The sequence below is a fragment of the Protopterus annectens genome, chromosome 15.part0, assembly GCF_019279795.1.
Source record: "Protopterus annectens isolate FY-2018-M chromosome 15.part0, PAN1.0, whole genome shotgun sequence".
In the NCBI taxonomy this organism is placed as follows: Eukaryota; Metazoa; Chordata; order Ceratodontiformes; family Protopteridae; genus Protopterus; species Protopterus annectens.
This window is the reverse complement of record NC_056749.1, coordinates 481,172,479-481,194,033: the sequence shown is the minus strand read 5'-3', so window position 1 is coordinate 481,194,033 and position 21,555 is coordinate 481,172,479. Positions and strand designations below refer to the sequence as shown.

The following is a 21,555-nucleotide window of genomic DNA, read 5'->3' as shown; positions in this document are numbered from 1 at the left end:
GTGAATGTTAATCCTGTTCTGTCTGACAAGAATGAGAATGCTTTTGATAGACTTGGGAAGAAAGTTTACTCTCCTGCCTCTCTAACTTTCAGAATCCTGAACAGCTAAGCATACATTAAAATTCTTACTAACCTCTTTTGAGAACATGGGAAAGTTAACCTACCTACTTCGGAGGTTAAAACTTTAGAATCATTACAGCACTTTGGAATTCGTTATGCTGTATTCAGAACTTGTGCTAGTGGATCAGTTATGGGATAATTTGATTGGTCATGTTACTTACCAGTGTGTGCTAAGGCAGAAATTTTAAACCCTCCCATGGACAAAGATGTTTTGGTTGACCCTTCTGCTGCTGAGGTACAAAAAAAAAAAAAAGACTTGATGAAAGGGGAAAACTCATTACGTGGGTAACCATATTTTTAACCCTCCCTTTTCTAGGTTTATTAAAAAAGTTGCCTTCTAATTCAGGGCCATTTTTTTTAAAAGCAAAGCAAGTAATCTCAGCAAATTTCAAAGTGAATTTTAAAAATCAGTGACAATGAGGCGCAAATTAAAAAAGGAGTGTTCCAGAACCAAAGATACCCCCACAATTAGAATGACCACTTGCCCCTTAATCCCCACCACCACTACCTTGGAAAACCTCTAAATCTATCCTTCAGTGTAAGCTTTCATCTTCCCCAGTGGCATCGGATTATCTTCAGCAAATGGGTTTTGAGAATCACTCATAATAATTACAGATGGCAAAGGGAATCCCTTCTCTCTTTTCGGGGGATTCTCCTCCATCCTGTTAAGCTTCCCTGTATACTCCATTGTTGGAGCAAATATTGTCTCAGGGGGTTGTAGAATGTGCTGCAGATCAGACAGACAGAGGTTTACATTCAAGAATTTTTCTGGTGCCTTAGAAAGAGGGACCTTGCAGTCCAGTCCTACAGCTCTCCTTCCTCAACTTTTATGTCAAGGTTCCAAAGTACAAAATGTTATCCCTCCAAGCCTTGCTACTTTTCATTTTCCACCTCAATTTCATGGGGACATTATCCTTAAAAAATGTTTGTAGTCACACTACTTTTCCAAAGAATTCAGATGTTTCTTAATGCTATCTGTATCTGACTTACATTATTAGTTCTTTGCATCCACTGTACCAAGGGGACTTACAAAGTGTCTGGTAATTGCTTACTTCAGACTTGAAGTCATTCACATCTTTCCATATTTAGACAACTATCTTATTTGCAACGTTTTTTTTCCAATTGTCTAAATTCCCTGACATGTTAAAAATCTCTTGCTTAGGCTGGGGTTTCAAGTGAACTTACATAAATCATGTCTCATCCTAGCCCATAGAATTTCTTTTCTAGGAAGTCTTCTGGATTTGTAAGTAGGAACATTTTTTTCTGCCTCTGACAAGGAAGAATTGTTCACGTACATCTTCCTGAGCTTATCCCACTTATCCTGCATATCTTCCAGGGAATTTGTCAGGATTCTGGGTTTCATGGACTCTGATTATCATGATACCAATGGATAGACTTCACATGAAAAAAAACCTCAGTGGTACCTCAGGTCAGTGGTGTTGGCATCATCACTCCCATTTATCTTCTCAGATTCCAGTGCTGGGACTTGTGAGAAGGGAAATGGGAAACAATGTGACATGCAGGCTGATCTCCTCTCAATACAGGTGAGACCTTCTCACTTTTGACTCCATTTCTGTTTACCTCAACAGATGTCTCAGACTTTTTTTCTTTGAGGGTTATATTCAAAGGGGGGAGAAAATGCAAGGTCTGTGGAACAGAAATTGAAAAAGGGACATAAATGTCAAAGACATAACGGCAGTAATCCAAAGTATGCTCTAAAGGCCATAAATCATTTCTAGTCCCCAGAACCTCTGCAAGTTATATATAACACCACAATGATGTGGTATTTAAACAGTCAGGGGGGATCTAGATTGTATCCCCTTTAAAGACTTGAAACGATAGCCTGGGAGGTAGCAAGTCTGCTCAGTTTGACTCTTCAGGCTTCATGCATCCCGTCAGAGTGAAACAATGTAGCAGACAAGCTGAGCAGGATCAGCACAGACCCTCACATTTGGAAATTACACCCTAGGGTCTTCGGGAATTGATCCAACTGTGGAGAACACCTCAAATAGATCTACTTACCTCTCTTCAAAATAGGCATTTGGTGCTCGCCAGGTCAGGATAAAACAAGCGAGCATCGTGGGTTCTTGTTCAAGCATCTTTATTGTATGAAACACGTCATAAATGAGGTTAAGTAACTTCACCTTATAAACAAACCACCTATCATGCACACAGATGTTAACATTCTGGCTGCACCTTCAAAATGGCACTGAAGCTAACACATGCTCGGTATTTATATGCACACACAGATCTTGGAAATGCTTCTTAAAGCTGCAACACACCTGTTATTCGACAGCCTCCCTCTTTGAGAAAATAAGTTAGGCATTGTCACTGATGGTAATGAATGTGCAGTTTACATAGAAATGATTTGCATAATGCAATTACACAAAGCTAGATACATATATGCAACTATGTCCAAATTGCTGTGTATTTCACACTAGGCTTTGAAATGTGGCCATATTGTGTGACACAAAATTTGGAATCTGTTTTAGCAACTGAGATTGTCTTTGCTGACTGTTCAATCTTAGGAACACTGGAATCATCTGCTGGAACAGTATCAGAAGTCAGAAGACATGTTCTAGAACAGGAATATCATATGGATTGCTCTGAGAGTTTGAGTCTTTATCACAGGTATGATGCTGCGATATCAGTTCAGCTACAGGAGGATGATGTCTGTGATTTCTCCTGTACTCCACACCCTCAGATTTAACAAAATAGGATATCAACTCTGCACAAACACTCACTACCTGACCAATCTGGTTGAAACCTTTCACTGTTTGTATCCTCACTGTGTCTCCATTTTTTCAGTGGATGAAGAAATCTGCCTGACTTGTCATAGCTGGACTTTTAGAGAGAATACTTCCTAAATAACTGGCTTTGATGGCTTGGTTTTCTTAACTTTAGGCTTCAGTAAACTAGAACTGATCTGATAGGCAATGTTGTTCTGATTTGCCTAAATAGAAGTCTCTGGGCAGGTGAGCCAAGTATATCATCATGGGTTATGTTTCTTAGATTGAGTAAATTCAAACATCGGTATTATCATGCCTTGACCTTTCAAGTAATTGCTTTGCACTCTGTACTGCATGTTCAGCAAGTCCATTCGATTGCGGATACTCTGGACTACTAGTAACATGTACGGAGTCCCATTCTCTGGCAAATTTCTGAAACAACTGACTGGTGAATTGCATATCATTGTCAGAGATTTTTTGTGGACTACCATGGACTGAGAAATGGCATTTCAATTTAGTAATGACTGTAGCAGAAGTTAAATTAGGTAGTAGATTTATTTCAAACCAATTAAAATGAGAGTCTACCAGTACTAAGTAATGCTGATTGTTCCACTTGAATATCTCAGAAGTTACAATTGACCAAGGTAGATCAGGAATTTGACTTAGCTGAAGTGGCTCTCTTTGCAAATGCACTTTGGTACTATTATATACTGAACAGGAAGAAAGTACTCCATCAAAGTCTTTCACTAGAGAAGTCAAAAATACTGTTCCTCTCACTCTTCTCTTAGTAGATTTGGACCCAGGTGACCACAATGCAAAATCTGGATATATTCTTGTTGTAAGGAAGCAGGAACAACAATTTTAGGACCTTTGAAAATAAGACCATCTTCCATCAACAACTCCTCTCTGTAAGGAAAGTAAGATCGCATTACTGGTAGTACACTTGATTGCTCTGATGGCCATCTAACACTAATTTAGTAATTGAGCTTCTGCAAAACTGGATCAGACATTATATGATCACTTAGCTCATCAAGTCTTGTGGAAGAAAAATTACACACTTCCGTGACATGAAAATTCTCTGCATCAAGCTGTTCCATTATAATTCTGGGCGATCTGGATAAGGTATCAGCCAGATAAAGATGTTTGCCTTTCTCATAGACCATTTTGAGGTTGTACTTTTGTAATCTGAGCATCAGTCTTTGAAATCTCACTGGAGCTGAAGTCATAGGCTTCTTTAAAATAGTAACTAAAGGTTGATGATTAGTTTCAATCTGGATTTCTCAACCATAGATATAATCATGAAACTTGGAACATGCAAACACTATTGCCAAAAGTTCTTTCTCAATTTAAACATATTGCATCTCAGTCTGGGTATGTGTTCTAGAGGCGTTGGCTGCTGGCTTACTTTCTTGAAGAATAACTGCATCTAAACCAAATTTTGAAGCATTGCAGGAAAGAGTTACTGATTTGTTGACATCATAGTATCTTAATGTTGGTGGGGTGGCAATTTTCTGCTTAAGCGCTTCAAATTCTCTCTGGTGCTGGTCCTAGCCATGACCAAGTAACATTTTTACATGTGAGCTCTCTCAAAGGTGCTGTCAACTCACTGAAGTCTGGCTGCCTGCTTGGATGAGTCTGGTCACAAGCACATACTTGTAAACAAATGACCTACATATGTAACTTCTGGTATACTGAATTTGTACTTCAGAGGCTTGAGCTTTAAGTTAACTTCATGTGCCCTGTCTAGAGTGTTCTTAATATTTCTGTCATGCTCTGCCTCACCATTGCCTCTGACAAATATAGCAGCTACTATTATGTCTGAAAGAATTTGCTCCATTGCATGCTGAAAGACTTCACTTGCAGAATTTATTCCAAATGGCACTTTGAGGAATCTGTATCTTCCAAATGGGGTACTGAGTGTAGTCAATAATGAAGATTTGCGATCAAGCATCACTTGCCAAAATGAACTCTTTGTATCCAAGACAGAAAAAACAGTGGCATTCAGCATCATGGCTGCAACCTCTCTGACTGTACGCATGGGATGATGTGGTCTCTTCAATGCTTTGTTCAAATCTCCTGGGTCAATACATATTCTTATTTCACCTGACATTTTTTATGAGCTACTACCATGGATGACACCCATTTGGTAGGTTCTGTAACTGGACAACTTACACCTTGTTGCACCATTTTGTCCAACTAAGCTTTGACCTTATGCTGAATAGCTATCAGAACTCTTCTTACTGGTCTGATTTCTGGGTCTCATGTCATGGAATACAAAACTGGAAATTTGCCCATTCTGTTGTTGAAAACATCAGCATACTCTGAAAAAAATAGTACTGGTGAAGCTGGAACTAGGATACATGCTTATCAGATGAACTTCTTTGGTAAAAGAAAGCATATTCATTCTCAAACTGTCTCTGAGACCCAATAATGACTGCACAGGTCTTTGAACCACATAGAACAATAGGCTACAACAGCTTTTGCCCACATAACATGAAAGCACTACTGAGCCTTTGGTTTGAATTTCTTCAGCTCTATAAGCTACAAGTTTCACACAACTAGTCACATTTAGTTGTTCACCAGCTCTGACCCTTGCAAAAGTATCTGCAGACATGACATTATACCTTGAACTAGTGTCTGCTTTAAGCTCTGTGGATTTACCATTGATCCGTACAGTACAAAACACTTAGTTTCTTGCCAGTAAATCTACTGCATCTATCTTTTCACCAATTACTGACACAACATCTACATAGAAAGCAGACTGTTGCAGGTCTATTTGATTAACTTGCTTTTTGGAGTGGCCCTTCTTTGTAACTGTGTGAGGCTTGCTTGATTTACAAAATATTTGAAAATGGTTCCATTTCTTACACTTATGGCATTACTGACCAAATACCATGCACTTTTCTCTTCTGGACTCATGGCTGGCACCACATTTGTGAAAGTTAACAATAAAGCTTGATTTGGGTTTTGCTGATTTACTTTGTGCTGTACTGAGCAATGTCTGTTTTGCCCCAGATACTCTTGATTCTGCACTGAGCATGCTCCTTTAACTGAACTGTTCTTGGAATGTGCTAGGAGACTATGGCTTTGACCTGGAAGTCCTGCAGGGGCTGCTGCTGCCACATGCTTAGGCCTGGTTTTGCCTGTCACAAGTTGCATGCTCTCTACACGAGCTCTGGAACCCACTGAAACTATACTCTTATCAGTAGCAAGCATATTTGTGTGTCTTTCTGTAACTTTGTGAATCTGACAAAGCTCAGTGGCTTTACTCGGCATCAAATCACGGTCATGAAGCAAAATCTTTCTCACAGCATTACTAATACCACACAAGTCTGTCCTTTATCAACTCAGCCTTTAAATCACCAAACCTACATGTTTTAGCTTTTTCTCAGGTCAGTAATATAAGCTGCAAAAGTTTCCCCTTGCTTTTGATCTCTCATGTAAAACAAATGCCTCTCTAGTATAACATTTAGTTTGGGGGTTACACATTTCTCTGAATTTGCACTTTAAACACTCAGGGTCTTCTCTTTATTCAGCCTGCAAACATTATGGTGAGTTTCTTCACATTCATACACTGCTGGTGCACAGACAAATGAATGCCCCCTTTCAATGACCTCTGACCTGCTAGGTTCATCAAAATGAATGCCCTGGTACGTGCATATTTATCAGAATAAGCTGCTTGTATAAATATATTGTATTCTTGGTCGAATATTCTCCAATTCTCTGCAATATTCTGATCAAACATAAGTGGTTGTGATTTGTGAAATTTGTCAGCCATATTGACATATCTCAGTGAAAACTTCTGCAAAAATGCACAAACACACACACACTTGTACATACACATCTACCTGTGCTTGAAGTTTATGCCAGTACTCATAACAACATAATGAGCCTTTGTATAACTGAATTTCATGAAATAAGTTTCCTGGGCACTTGCAACACTTTGAAATCTCTTTACCGTAAAACCCACTTGCCTTGAAATTATTTTACTATACAAGCTATTTATCTTGTAAAGGCTTTAATGCTAAAGTCATTTATCATCATTATTTTACTGTACAAGCCTTTATTTTGTAATCTCTTTAATGCCAAAGCCATTTATCAACATTTTACTGCCAAAGTCATTTATCATCATTTTAAGAAACATTTCAAGCAACTGCACAGCGCAAATAAACTGAGCAATAGAAGCTGAGGGCAAGAAACACTTTGAAGTAATCATACCTTGCTAATAAACTCTCTCAAAGTAACAGCACTTTACCAATGAATTGTTTCGAAGTAATGGCACCTTGCAAATGTATTGCCTCAAAGTAGTTGCAGTTTGCAAATGTATTCGGCAGGAGAAGCTCAGAGTGAGAAACCTCAAAATAACTGCACTTTGTGAATAAACAGTACACTGAAATTTCCCCAAAATGGCTGCACTTTGCCAAACAACTCTGTACAGTGAAAGAGACAATCTGTAATGGCGGCACTCTGTGAACCGACACACCCAGGCACAAGAAACTTTTCAAAATGGCTGCACTCAACTGCACTTCACGAAACAGTTGCACTTTGCACACAACAAACTCTTTGGAATAATTCCACAGCAGTAAGCACACACTGAAAGCACTCCTACACACTTTGAGATACTCTGAACAATTCTTGTTATGCTATTCAAGGCTTCAGTCAATGCGAAGTAGTAATTTGTTCCAAAACACAGTAATTTGCCAAAGAACGTGCAATCATGTTTGCTTTATTTATACTCAATGTGCCCTTTTCTGCCCTTTCTCTTAGTCGTTTTGCTCTTTGAATCTCTTAATGTGCCTTTTATGCCCTTGTGTTATATTCTTTTTGCTCATTTAATCTCTTTTCAGGCTGATTATACTTTCTTTTGCTCGTTTTAACTCTAAACATGCTTGTTTTACAATAATGAAACCTTCATGTACTTTACTAATGCTCATTTTATCAAATAACTCTGTTTCAAACATTTCATCTGATTAATGAGCTTTTTTATCATTCTCGCTTGCTTAATAAATGTTTCTATGCTATTTGTTTGCTTAACAATATGTTTTCTACCCTTGTAATGCTCCTTTAACATCTTTTAATAAATAAATCGTTTATGTGTGTTCTCTTTACCTTTAACTTGTTTCTGGCTGTTTTTTCTCTCTGTTTAGTTTGACTTTCCCATTACCTCTGCACCTCAAGGCTCTGAAGAATAGTCTTTTCCATCCCGGTTCTGATACCATGTCGCACGCCAGGTCAGGATAAAACAAGCAAGCATTTTTTATTGTTGTTCAAACAGCTTTATTGTATGCAAACATCATAAATGAGGTTAAGTAACTTGTAAACAAACTAGCTCTCATGCACATAGTTAACATTCTGGCTGCACCTTCAAAATGGCACTGAAGCTAACACGTGCTTAGTATTTATATGCACACAGATCTTTGAAATGCTTCTTAAAGGTACAACACACCTGTTATTCTACAGCAGTTAAAGAAATTTTGCTCCAAGAATCCTTGTAAGCAGGTTTGGAGGACAGGTACTTTCTCATTCCAATGGAAGAGGGAATGTTTCTCTGTTTTTCCACCATTTTCAGTGATACCTGGGGTTCTTTTAAAGATCTAGGAGGACTCCCTAAAGATGGTAATGTAACTACGTTCTGACCCAAGCAACATTGGTTCACCTTTCTTTTGAAATTGGACAAGGGCAATTACCACAGGCTTCCTCACAGACTGCATCCACTCTTTTAAGACAGGGATTGTTTGCTTGCTACACCCAGACCTGAAATCACTTCAGTTAACTGCCTGGATGATAGTTTATCTTCTTCAGAGGATGTCCAGCAGATACTAAAGGAGGCTACAGGCAGTTACTAGTAAATAATATATGTGTAAAAGGAAGAAATGTTTCTAGGTAGTGCCATGCTAACAACCAGGACCCTTTTATGGCCAGGATTTCTCTTGTTCTTATTCTAGATTATCTGTGTGAGTTTTTGTCCACTGGTCTTTCTTGTTCATCTTTCAGGATTCATCTTTGGCCATTTCTGCTTGTCTGCCTCTAGATCCCCTCCTTTCTACTTATCTTTAAGTCAAACAATATTTGAAATGGATTTGCATATCTGTCCACCTAGAAACAGTTGGCTTCTCCTTGGGATCTTAAATTTGTACTTCAGAAGGTAATACTTCTTCCATCTGAACCTGTTCAGTAGTCTGATTTGAGGTTCTTGAACTGGAAACCTGTTACTCTCTGCTCTGACATCTAGGAGAAGAATATCTTACAAGTTATTATTGCGAGTCAACCATACCTCATTTTCTGCAAGGACAGGGTCTGTGTGAACAAACTTTCAGACAGGATCAGGGCTCATTCTCCCAGGGCTTTGGCTTCTTCTGTGGCATTTTGGAAAGGGATAGACTCTAGAAATAGTCTAGAGTCAGCAAATTGGTATTCTGTGCACAAAGAATTACAAACTGGATTCCTTTTTCAGGTCCAAATCTGGCTTTGCTAGGATTATTCTCCAGGTGCTCCTGGAATCTTAATTCTTTTATCCATCCTATACAATCCTAAGAGTTGGTACTCTATCAATACAGCTTGGAGTACTGCAACAGTGATCTAATGCTGAACACAGTAGTGGTATATGTAAACCTACCCAAATGGTAAATGTTCTAATAGATCACTGTTGGAGTGCTGGTTACCTCCATCCATAGCTCTTGTTTCTGTCTTTAGGTTTATTGCCAGGATGTGGAGATGTATGCGTACACAAAGAATGTGTGTGTTTACATGTGTGTGTGTGTGTGTGTGTGTGTGTGTGTGTGTGTGTGTGTGTGTGTGTGTGCGTGTATGTATGCATGTATGTGTATGTGTGTATGTATATATATATATATATATATATATATACACACACATATATATATATATATATATATATATATATATATATATATATATATATATATATATATATATATATATATATGTATATGTGTGATATATATATATATATATGTGTGTGTGTGTGTGTGTGAGATAAATTAAATTGGCGAAGCATGTGCAGGAATATGGTCAATCACATCCTTTTTTGTTTAGGGTTATAGATATTATATATCCAAATATTAGGCAAGGTGACATTAATAATAAATTGGATGTTAAGGAATATGAGTGGATACTTCGTTTACAAGCTGATGTGTTTCCTGGTTTAAATAAACAGGTTGCTATTAAGCCTATATTGAAGCGCAAACAGCAAGATGTTAAATGACTCGTGCTTGTATTTTTACCTCCCTTTAATTTTATCAAAGTAATGATAAAGGATTTTGCCTATTTAAATTTTGTTCTGTATTTAAATGGTTTTAATTGAAATGTAATTATGATAGGTCTGGTTGTGTCATGTGTTGGTTTTAAATTTGCTATATAATCTGTATTCTAATTTTATATGTTATAACACTAATGAAGGATTGTTTTATCCAAAAGCTTTGTTTCATGAAATTATTTTATTGGATTCCTACAGCGTTGTGAGGCATACTGTTGTGTTTTTTCAGATTGAGAATGCAGCCATGTAAACTTCCTCAAAACTGTGCCAGTGGCCATAAATAGTGACTTGGACAATAGAAGAAATTAAATTATTTATAGCAGATTTTTCCAACCACGAGAAGACACTGCAGACAAAAAGCTCATGTTTTCACAATTGGTCAGGAAAACCTTAACATATGAACCTGACAATTCAGAATTTAGAAAATCAAAGTTGCAGAAACACACAGTGTTTCCCATACTTATCAATAATCTTACCATCCTTATCAGAAATCGTAGGAATGGAATTAAGTGTTTAGCAGTAGAAAGATTAACTAAAGCTATAGCTGCTGGGTCAAGTTTTGGAAGCCTGTATAAAAACATAAAAGGACTGAGGAACTTATCTACCTTTTCAGGGGGAGCAGTCTGACTCTCAGAGAAATTGCACGCAGTAACAAACACATCCTCCAACGCTAACAACATGGGAGAAATAGGATCAGACTCTGGAAATTCCTTCTGTAACAACTCATAGTATTTTCTTTGTGACTAAGAAATATCAGAGCTCTCCCACTGAAAAGACTGGCACGTTCTATAAATAGTCTCACAGAAAGAGACCCCCTCCCCCCACAGGGAAAGTCAGAAATTGAGCTCTCCTCTGAGTCTGAATCAGAAATCTGAGGAGAAAACCCTGCATCTATCCATTCATCCTCCTGTCCAGATTCAAAATCTTGAATCTCTTCAGGAGAAGGAGGAATCCATCTTTTACCAGAAAGTACTTTACAAGAAGGATCAGTAGCCTGATCCAGTAAACTACTCCTGTTTAAGGAAATTTGAGGAGGACTAGATGCATGCAAGTTTTCCATTTCTTTTTGACAGGAAAAATGGGACCAGCAGTGTTAATGGCAGCAGCAGCTTCCCCAGGGTTGGGCACAATATTCTGACAAAACAGGGAAGCCTTTACTGTTCCCTCTCCCAGGACTGGCTAGAGTGGCTTTCCCACTGAGTTGACCCCAATAGCTGTGGCTAAAACTCAATCCATAGTGGTGGTAGGTGCTACATTAGAGGGATTCAGGGTAAAAGATGAGTGGTCTGAGATACAACTAATGGCCACAACAGAGTAACCCACCCATGGCTGAGGCAAATTACTAGCCTGCTGCAATGGCAAAGGCTGTTTGCTTAACTTTTTTCTTGTGTGTGAAAGAAAGACTGACTATGGGATCCGCCTCTTCCCCATGGAAAATGGGCAGCAAATGCCAGTAAAAAAACAAAAGTCTTTAAAAGTCACTGTTTTTACAGACAAACACAGTAAAAAGCACTTTAAAATATTTTACCAGCCATGAAAAGTAAGCCAAACATAATTTCTCCACAGAAAAAATGTTTTTCAGTTATTTAAAACAGTAAAAAACAGTGCTCCCATTTTTAAAAGTATAGTACAGTGTAATGATGGTCCATTTAAACACAAACGCCTAGCTTTAAATCTACTTTCTAGAGGAAGAAAGTATCAATAATAAATAAAAATATTGAACAGAAGTCCCTCCCCAAAGGGAACTCCTCTCTCCAGTAATGGAAAAGCACAAGCTGACTGCCACTCCTCAAAAACCACAGAGCAGCATATTCTACTGCAGAAGTAAAGCTCTGAAGGGCTTGGCACCCAGACTTTTAGTCAACTTAGGGTGCATGGGAGATGCCCCACACCTTGGAAGCTGGCTGGCTGTTCTACCTTCAGCAGGATAAAACCCGTATAGCTAAGGCTACTGCAGCAGTGATCAATATGATGGATGTTGTGTAAAATGTCAGCAGGTATTCAAATTAGTGTCTTCATTAATAAAGCTATTTACATATAGTACACATTGCAATAGGAAACACAGACTCAGAGTGGTCAGTATTTGTCATCCATATGAAGTAGAAATATGTCAGCCTCTATCCCAATCTCCACGAGAAGTAGATAGTCTGGCCTGTGTTTCCCACCACTTCTCTCCCCACACAAGTGTAGTTATGGTAGCCCTCTGTACTGATGGGGTACCTACACCTGCTTTCATTCTATAGCCTGAGAAAGTTAAACAGCACCCTATCTGGCCACTTGAGGGAGGAAGCTTCTCCCCAGTATGTGTGGCCATCTATGCAGGTGGTGAAGGTGCTGCAGTATGTGACTGTTCATCACAGATGTGTCAGAAGTATGGGTTGACTGCATATTTCCCATCTTTGGGGGATGCATACATGAGACTGACATACCTGGAGAGTTGTGGACAGAAGCTCCAACATAGCATTCGGTGATTGGTTAGAGTTATGATCTGCATGACACACTCTGTCCTGGTTGTCCGTAACCTAAGACATCATGCCTTCTCTTATACTACAAATGAAAGTCCATTGAACATGTGGTAGAAACAGACAAATGTAGGTTTTGCAAAACAGAATGGGAAACAGTTGCATACCTCATTGCTGGTTGTGACATACTAATGGCAGAAGGGCTATATACTGAAAGGCATAATAATGTGGCAAGACTGTTGCACTGGGGATTGTGCAAACATTATGGCATTGAACTAGCTAAAGAACACTGGAAACATGAGCCGCAAAGCATCATAGAAAATGATGGTCTACACCACATGGGATCACCCATTACCAACAGGTCAAAAGATAGATGCTAGAAAACTGGATATAGTGGCCCAGGAAAAGAAGACAAAAGTAGCATTGATCATTGAAATCACCACACCCAGTGACTACAGTGTCTTCCGTACAGAGAGACAAAGTCATAAAATATCAGGATTTGCAAGCAGAAACGAGAGCAATGTGGAAGAAAGATACCCAGACAGTTCCAATAGTAGTAGGAGCAACAGGTCCTATAAAAAGGAATTTACAATCATATTTGGATATGTTACCAATACATGTAACTCCATATGAACTGCAGAAGGAGCCATTACTGGGCACATTGCAGGTGCTGTGAAGAGCACTACTGGCTGATGTCAAAGATTGAAACAATACTAATTTCATGAACTTTAATCATACTTTGACTTAGGGAATGGGGTCCATTCTCATCACGGTATTAGAAACCCAAAAGATTTGGAGAAATTTAAGAAAGGGAGAGACCATATAATCTGCATAAGTCATATGCTGTAGAGCAGGGTCCACAACATACCTCTCAACTGTCCAGATTTTTGGTTTATATTTTGGTTATTTACTGGCAAATCATTCTGGTTTTAAGTCACAAATTAATGACAGGCATTTGAGTTTCAGACTTTGTCCTTCAGAAAATGCATGCCGACACAAAACCTCTTATTCTAGCAACTTTCTAAGTTTATAACAGCAATATTTAAAATTTCTCCCTATTTTTGGGCCTTTGTCCTCCCATTATTTTTGCCTTTGTCCAGATTTCTTGTGCTAAGAGGTTGAGAGGTATGGTCCACAGCAAGCAGCCCATTTGCCAATATGAGACTATGCTCACAGGCTGTGCTATACAAGTTTGAAGTGGTGTTCCAGGAAAATGGCAGCTACAACTACCCAAGCCTGCTGCGTTCTAGTAAGGTGATTATGTTGAGAGGCCCAACAGCAGGTCTGTTCCAAAGGCACTGAGGTGCTGGAATATTTGGCATTTGAATCCTTGCCGACCTTACTAATGCATACTAATCCTAACCCTGTCCCTGTCCAAACCCCAGCCCTATATCTTACCTTGGAAAGACTTTCTGTAGCAAAAGCACTATTCAGACAAACTGCAGTTAGTGGTAGAGTTAACTGATCTTAATGAGAAACTGGTTTTCCTTTTGCAATCTGTTTTTTTTTTTCCCAATGTTTTATGTTTTCTGTGTTTTGATTGATCTCACGTATGAAACAATCATTTGTGTTTCAATCAATTGACATAGATCCTGTATGACAAACTAAGGAATTATGACATGCAGACCTGTGACTGTCAGCTGCTACTTCCAGACTGCACACCTGTTCCGGTTGTATACCACTGCCAGTGGGGCTGTGCTGCAATAGATGAGAGGGACACTGAATGAGCATGGCACTAGGTTCATAGACACTTGTGCAACAAATGTACCATACTAGAGAACATGCAGGAAGAGATGGCACCCTGGGCTTCATCGTGGACAGACCAGGAGGTACAACTCTTCATGGGCAATGTCCTTCTAGTACCCAGCATACTGTTTGGTAATATACCATTAACTGATGGTTAATCAGGGGCAGATGTCTGGGCATAAATTGGGAATAAATTGACAGCTGCCACTGGACTCAACTTGAGTGGCTAACAGGGGAGTGATATGCATTTTAAGAGGGCCAGAAAGACTTAGGGCACTATTGGAGCATGAGTGCAAGCATCCCACTTTGCCAGCATGTCAGTACATTGTTTATCCAAGATAGTATTGTTACACAGAGAGACATGCATAATTGTGGTAATTATATATTGCTTACTCGCTACCTGACAGATGAAGCAGGCTAATACAGGGAAGTAAATATTGCGGGAAGAAATATCCAGGGAATTATTCTGGCTAGGCTTGTATAGGCCCTAGGGCTGATAGCCTACTACCAACTTATGAACCTATGAGGTCGTCTAATACAGAAGTGCCTTCCATGTCACCACTGTAAGAGCTGCCTGCATGCAGAGTATATAACTAATCTGTATGACATGACATGAATCCTGCACGTCTACTAACAGCCATAGCCTTGGCATCATGTGTACACCACATAGTGTAGCTTGTGTTCAAGTTTCTTAGTTCTTATTATCTTGCACTTTACAAACCAAACCAACTATGAAACAACATAAACTGCTAAAACAAGTAGTAAGCAGCCATTTAAGCTTATTCCACTTTGTCAGCCAAATCGACTTCAGCAATCATTCAACATAACATCTACTGGCAACACAGTGATAACAATATTTGCAAAACGAATGACTCAGGACACAGTGGCATAGCAGTATTTTTCTTTCCCTACAAGCCTTACTGACCATATCATCCCAGGTGTCCCAAAAATAATGTAGCAATACCACCTCATTCCAAATGTAGCACATTCTGTAGCATACCCCATAAACTAGATTTTTGTCACAGTAGCATAAATTAACAGTCTCAGGATATAACAGCACCCCCTGTCAATCCCACCAAAGATATCAGTCCATATGTTGCATGCTGCCATAGTCTCTCTCTGATCTCAGGACATGGCAACATTCTTCTTTTCCAACAACCACAGCAGACATTCTATGCCAGCTTTTCCAGTATTTAAAAAAAATTGAATATATAGCAGCTGACAGCAACCACAGCCATCAATAAGACCAGCTTAGGGAATGTATCTTTGCAAATATCAAACAATAGACCAAAGAAAATGTAACCCATTCCATGGCCTGGGAGCTTCTTTGGCCATTGTCAGAAGCAGAACTATTACTTTCTTGGGGTACTTGTGCAGTGTGGTGGTGGTTTTGTGTTATAATGATGCTTTTCTAGCAACATGTTGTACAACTATCCATTAGTACAATGCCTCTTGTCTTTGACTGTTTTTCACTTTCTCCCTTAGTGTGTCATCCCTTATAAAAGGTGTGCATGTGTTATGTGCATGCAAATTATAGATGCCTGCGTAATGTCATGATATTATACCCACTGGAATACCTTATGCATTAAATATACTACAGCTGAATATGGCCATCTAGTTTAGCATGTATAGCTTAACCATGTTGATAAGAAATGTCTTGGGATTGTGTTGTGCTTTATGTTCTTTATTGTTTCTGTTTTGCAGATTGCTGCACCTATTTAAGAATCTTGTTACTTCCAGGATGCTATCCATGTGGGATGAAGGATGGAGGAGGGGTTATGTGACATCTAGTGGGACAGCATCCCTACCAGTATAATATAGTTACCATCTTCTAACTGTGCCAGGCAGTCTCCTACCAATCAGGACATTACCACAAGATGGTCCACACACACACACACACACACACACACACACACACACACACACACACACACACACACACACCTGCTCTCAACCCAATATCAGGAATGACCCACATGTCCCCATGTGTATGGCAGAATGAGCATGTCTCCTACACCATTACAGATACTAGCATTGGCTGAGGAAGATGCACAGTCCAGTGCTGTACCCATATGGCATCAAACAATGACATAGGGTGCATAATACTCCTGAATGACACCTGACAAGTCAGGCTTGCACTGTTCATGTATACACACACACACACACACACATATATATATATATATATATATATATATATATATATATATATATACATTTGTGTATAACTGAGGTTTTATTATTGTTGGACTGACTTAATGTTTTTTAGATATGTTTTATTTTTATATAAAAAGTATCATCTGTCACATTCCTGTTTGTGACCTTTGTAATCCATGCTTTCTGGAAGCACCTTGAGGGATGTCTGGTCCTGTAAATGAGACATGCTGCCCATGTAGTATACACTTGTATATCACAATGGCATGCTGCTTCTGTGGGCCATCATAGATTCATAGGTAGGTACTAGGCTATCTGGCCGAGGGCATTTATAAGCCTAGCCAGAGTGTGTCAGCTTTCGCCGCCCCGTTGATTAATTAACTGAGCCTCTGTATACAATAATTATGAATGTCTCTGGCATTGTAGCATTGTAATGGTATTCCATCACTGCTGAGCATACTTGTATGAAATTTGTAGAAATGCATACATGTTCAGCTGCATACTCCGTGTCATGTGAGCACATCTTTTTTTATGCATTTCGTCTGTGTAGAAAATGGTGGACTATATTTGAACAGTCATGCAGGCCCCTTGCACATTGTCAATAACCAGTTCACTGAATTTTTTTGTAAGTATTCTTAAAACTTTGATTCTTTAAAAAAAAAGACGAGCATGAAGACTGAGCAATGGTTGACCATCTAAAACAATCTTAAACTGCCATGGAGTTTAATAATGCTGAAGAATTATACTGCCTTCACCTTTTTGGAATCTGGAGAAAACCTTGTCTTTCAAACACACATCCACAGGACTCTTTGGACTCTACTGAAATCATTTTTTTGTTTATATTAAATTACTGTTTTTAATCTCTTCATAATGTTTTTATACACATGATACCTGTAATGTCCATTAATTTTTTTACTCCACGTACACCTAGAAAAAACTGCTAGGCTGCTTTTTAAAACAGTTTTGCTTTTGAACTGACAAATATAAGTGCTTTGTATTCTGTTGGGCCTAGAAAAGTTGTAGAAGTAGTTAAGCTTCAGTCATCAAAAAAATGTCATTCATTACTGTGTTTGACACCCACAAAAATGTTTAGTTCTTCTAGACCTTTATGTCTAGTAAGAGAAACTATTTTAGATACCCACTGTATAGAACATAACACCTTTTCCATGATTACTACTGCTTTGTAATGCTTGTTCCACCTTTACCTTACATAAACTATACTGTCGTGTGAAGTTAGCATACTGAGAGACTGTAGTCTGTGACACTTGATATGGAATTTCTTGGTTTTCTTTGACGTATATGCACACATATTACAAACCTCAGAAAAAAATTCAGTTGCAATGCATACATCTTTTCTACATATGACTTTCATATTGCTTTAGAATCTCAGTTGCTTTCCTGCAACTGGTTTTATTAAAATTCATTGCTGTAGTATCTAAGTTCTACTGTTACTCCTAGGCTGTGCCTGAAATCGTTCCACTGTGTATCAGCCACTACCCTGGTTAAAAAACAAAAACACAGAAATTCCTGTTGTAACTGTCTATATGCAGCTTTGGTTTTACAGCTAAGAATGAATAAAAAATTGCTGTAGTATAACTGAGAATTGACATGTCATTTACTGTAGCAAAGTAAACAAAACAGCTACCATTACTTTTAGGGTGGACATACATTTTACTAAGGAAAACTCCTTTTAGAGGCACAGTATATTCAAAGAAGACAAAACATTTTCTGCTGTATCCTAACACTTATTTGTTGCCTCAAAGTGGCATTTGTGAATCTTGACAGCTTCCTGGTTGTGGCTTGCTGTAGTGATTAGTAACAAACATACATAGTCTAGATGTTGCACCACTGGAACAGTGACAGGGCAAATTACTTTCCTCATTTGTTTGGTGTAGTTTTTGCACAATTCATTCTGTATACATATTTCTGCAAAACGTATCAATTTCTTGATTACTTTCCTTCCATATGGCAAAATGGTTATAATTCCTATAAGATTTGCATGATCTTCCTTTGGTAAGGCAGTCTGATTTACAGTGGGAACTGACTTCATAGTTCTTACATATAACTACTGGTCTGATTTTTCATCTACACAACTTATGCATTGTGAATTTTCTTGAGGGGTTTTGGAATCTTATACAGCAAATTGTAAATTACTTTTCTATGCATTATTTAGTCTTTCATCTTCTAGATGGAGAATCATGACTTTTAATCTGGTGTTACCTCTAAACAAAATTTGCAGACTTTGAAACTGTGTATGTATGTATCTGTGTAGGTATTACTTAACTTTGGTATTTTTCACTATCAAAAGTAGGTGATGCTGGTTGTTGCAATACCACTGTTTTATGTATGCAATATCTCTACGTGCTTGAAGAAGACATTGTGCTATATACTCTAAAATATGAAATGGTATCTGACTGAATTTGCTTGAAATACTAGGTGAGGACTAGTTGCAACTGCATAGTAGTGGATTTATTTTGTAATATGATACTTTGTTGCAGTCTAGCTAGACACAGATTGAGACTCTGACAGTTTAAACTAATAGTGAAATTAAAACAGTAACAGGGTTAGGGTGGTCATGACATAGAGACAAAACGTCTGATTATACTGACAGTGATCTAAATATATGAATTCAACCCACTTGTTGCTTTGAGTTATCAAGAGAAGGAAGAAAAGGTTGGTATGAGAAAAAAAGGCAGCTGAGGATCTGCTCCCTTTTGTATGCTTAATCAGTTTGCAGTAAGATGGCATAAGGAATCCACAAAATGTGCACCAAAGAATAGACGGGGAAGAAAGACAATACTGAGTGAGATGAACTGTGGGTGGGTAGACCACTAAAATATATACTAAAAATACAACAGTGACACAGGCCTCTTAGGATTTTGACTTATTAGTCTGAACATCTGACTGTTATTGATTCCTGACGCTGAGTACTTGGTGCAAACTAGCAACAGGCAGACTAGTACAATACAAAACAAGTTTAAAGTCAGTTGGAATACTTGCTTGGCCAAGTCCTCAGTTTAAACAGGCTTTATTATTTGAATTCTTCCTTTTTATGAAGCATGTTCTGCCTTGAATAAAGCTAAACTCACTTCTGAACAGTTTTCCTGGTAGCCAAATTTTTATAATGGCAGATACATGAAACATGGTTGGGAGGGTGGCTTAATGGCCAAGGTGTTTGCCTTACAAACCCAAGACACAGGGTTTGAGTCTCACAAGGGATAACTGGCTAGGCATAAAATGGCTCGCAAGGGCAGTTAGCTTAGTACTAAACTATGAACTGTGGGGGAAATACCCATTTCATACAGCAATATAATATTTCAATAACTATCACGAAAGAAAATGAACTTTACATTCCAAATATACAAATAATGCAACCCAAGTTAAAAGAACAGAAGTGGCGATAATGCTGTTTATTTGATATGTTGTTGCTTCTGCATTACTGCTGCTTTACACGTCAAAGCTCTCTGTATGAAATTAAATATTTCTATTATTGGTTATGAAATGAAAAACTACCAATAAAGTAAACATTTTCAGACTGCTAAGTTTCACAAATCTGGGGTTTCCTCAGAGAATCTAATTTTCTGCCACTGGTATCCATTGTAAGCTACTAGGGTCTGTCAGATGCTTACCATCAGAACATTGGACAAAACAGCTTTTTACCTTCACAATAGTGTTTGCTAAAGCTATAGTGAGTCCAGGTTTTAATTCAGGTAATCCACATAAACTACAGGCAGTATAGAATATTCCTTCGTTTCTGTAGTCTGGACAGTTAAAGGTAATCCAGGCAGCTTGAGCCAGGTCTGGTGTCCCACCTGTGACCCACAGGGTGACACGACTAACAAGAAGCAAAGTAAAAATTATCAGTCAAGATAAAAAATCACTTTAGCTAGCAGATCTAGGAAACTCTCTGATGCCATGAGTGTTCTTGTTCTAATGGTAAATGGATGAATGTTCTTGTTCTAATGTCTATCTACCTACATAACTGAATAAACTACTTGAAACTTCAACAAGGTGTCTTTCAGATAGTTCCTGTGGGAGGAATAAAGAGTGAGTCTTATAGAGCTGCTAGCTAAACTGATTTTTATCTGGACTAATCCTTTGCACTCTGTGGTGTGGACAGCTCTGAGGGCTTAAATGAGTAACATGTATCAGAATGTCTAAACGTTGCGAGAATACATCCTGTTTCTTATAGCCCACCACAACTACTGAGGACCAAATTCTACCTTGTGGGGTAGCTCAATAGAATGCACATGTTATCTCAAACTGGTATGCAGACTTTGGTAATGTTAAAACAATTAATAATGTTTTCATAAATATATTAATTTAATGGGATTTATTTTAATTTTAAGTTAACAGCTCTATTATTTGCTGTATGTGCCTGCTGTTAACAGTTACACTTTGACACGTCACTAATACACCCAGAGAGTAATAATGCAAATGTCATTTTAGCATGCAAGATGAATAAATCAAGTAGTGCTCACCTTTGTATTAAATATTGTTTCTGTCTGGTCTTCTGCCTGTGGTAATGTGGAGTGTTCCAGCAATATATTCTCATTAGATTTTGGCAGGGGTTTAGGCTGCTTCTGTTTTTCACACTGATCGTTATCAAATCTGTTGGGGAGAAGAGAACTCTGTTTAGAATAACAAACATAGTAAACTATTTTCTAACCCTCCTATCACATTCCACCTTTTAGAAGTACCCAGGTACAATCCTTACTATTTTTATGCAAGCATGCTGGTCTGTTTCCTGTAACATAACTTGGCCTAACAATTACAAACCACGTTGTAGAATGTTAACTCTAGAATCTACACCATTCTGCTTCTCCGCAAACTTATATCCTGCCATAAAAATATGCACTACCAATGCTGTACAAGTAATAGAATGCTATTCCACAAAAATTATCAGAAGTGGCGCAGAATTCCCTAGCACCCCTCAAAAAAATTCTCCAAGATCATACTGATAGCTGCAGAGTGTCAGAAACAATGGAATGATTGCGCAAAAGCATTTTGGATATATGCACATTAAAAATGTTGATACTTGCAAGTGGTGTGACCATATAAGTTATACCACA

General features: G+C 38.3%; 1 protein-coding gene across 2 annotated transcripts in view; it reads right to left on the bottom strand.

The window, feature by feature from the left end:
- The window catches only part of LOC122789773 (synaptotagmin-like protein 2), a 1,041,792-nt gene that overhangs the window by 346,113 nt on the left and 674,124 nt on the right, over positions 1-21,555 (bottom strand). For both annotated transcript variants that reach the window (XM_044057212.1, XM_044057213.1), the window contains exon 5: positions 20,965-21,094. In XM_044057212.1, the coding sequence (XP_043913147.1) occupies positions 20,965-21,094 (130 nt within the window). The remainder of the gene's footprint in view (positions 1-20,964; positions 21,095-21,555) is intronic.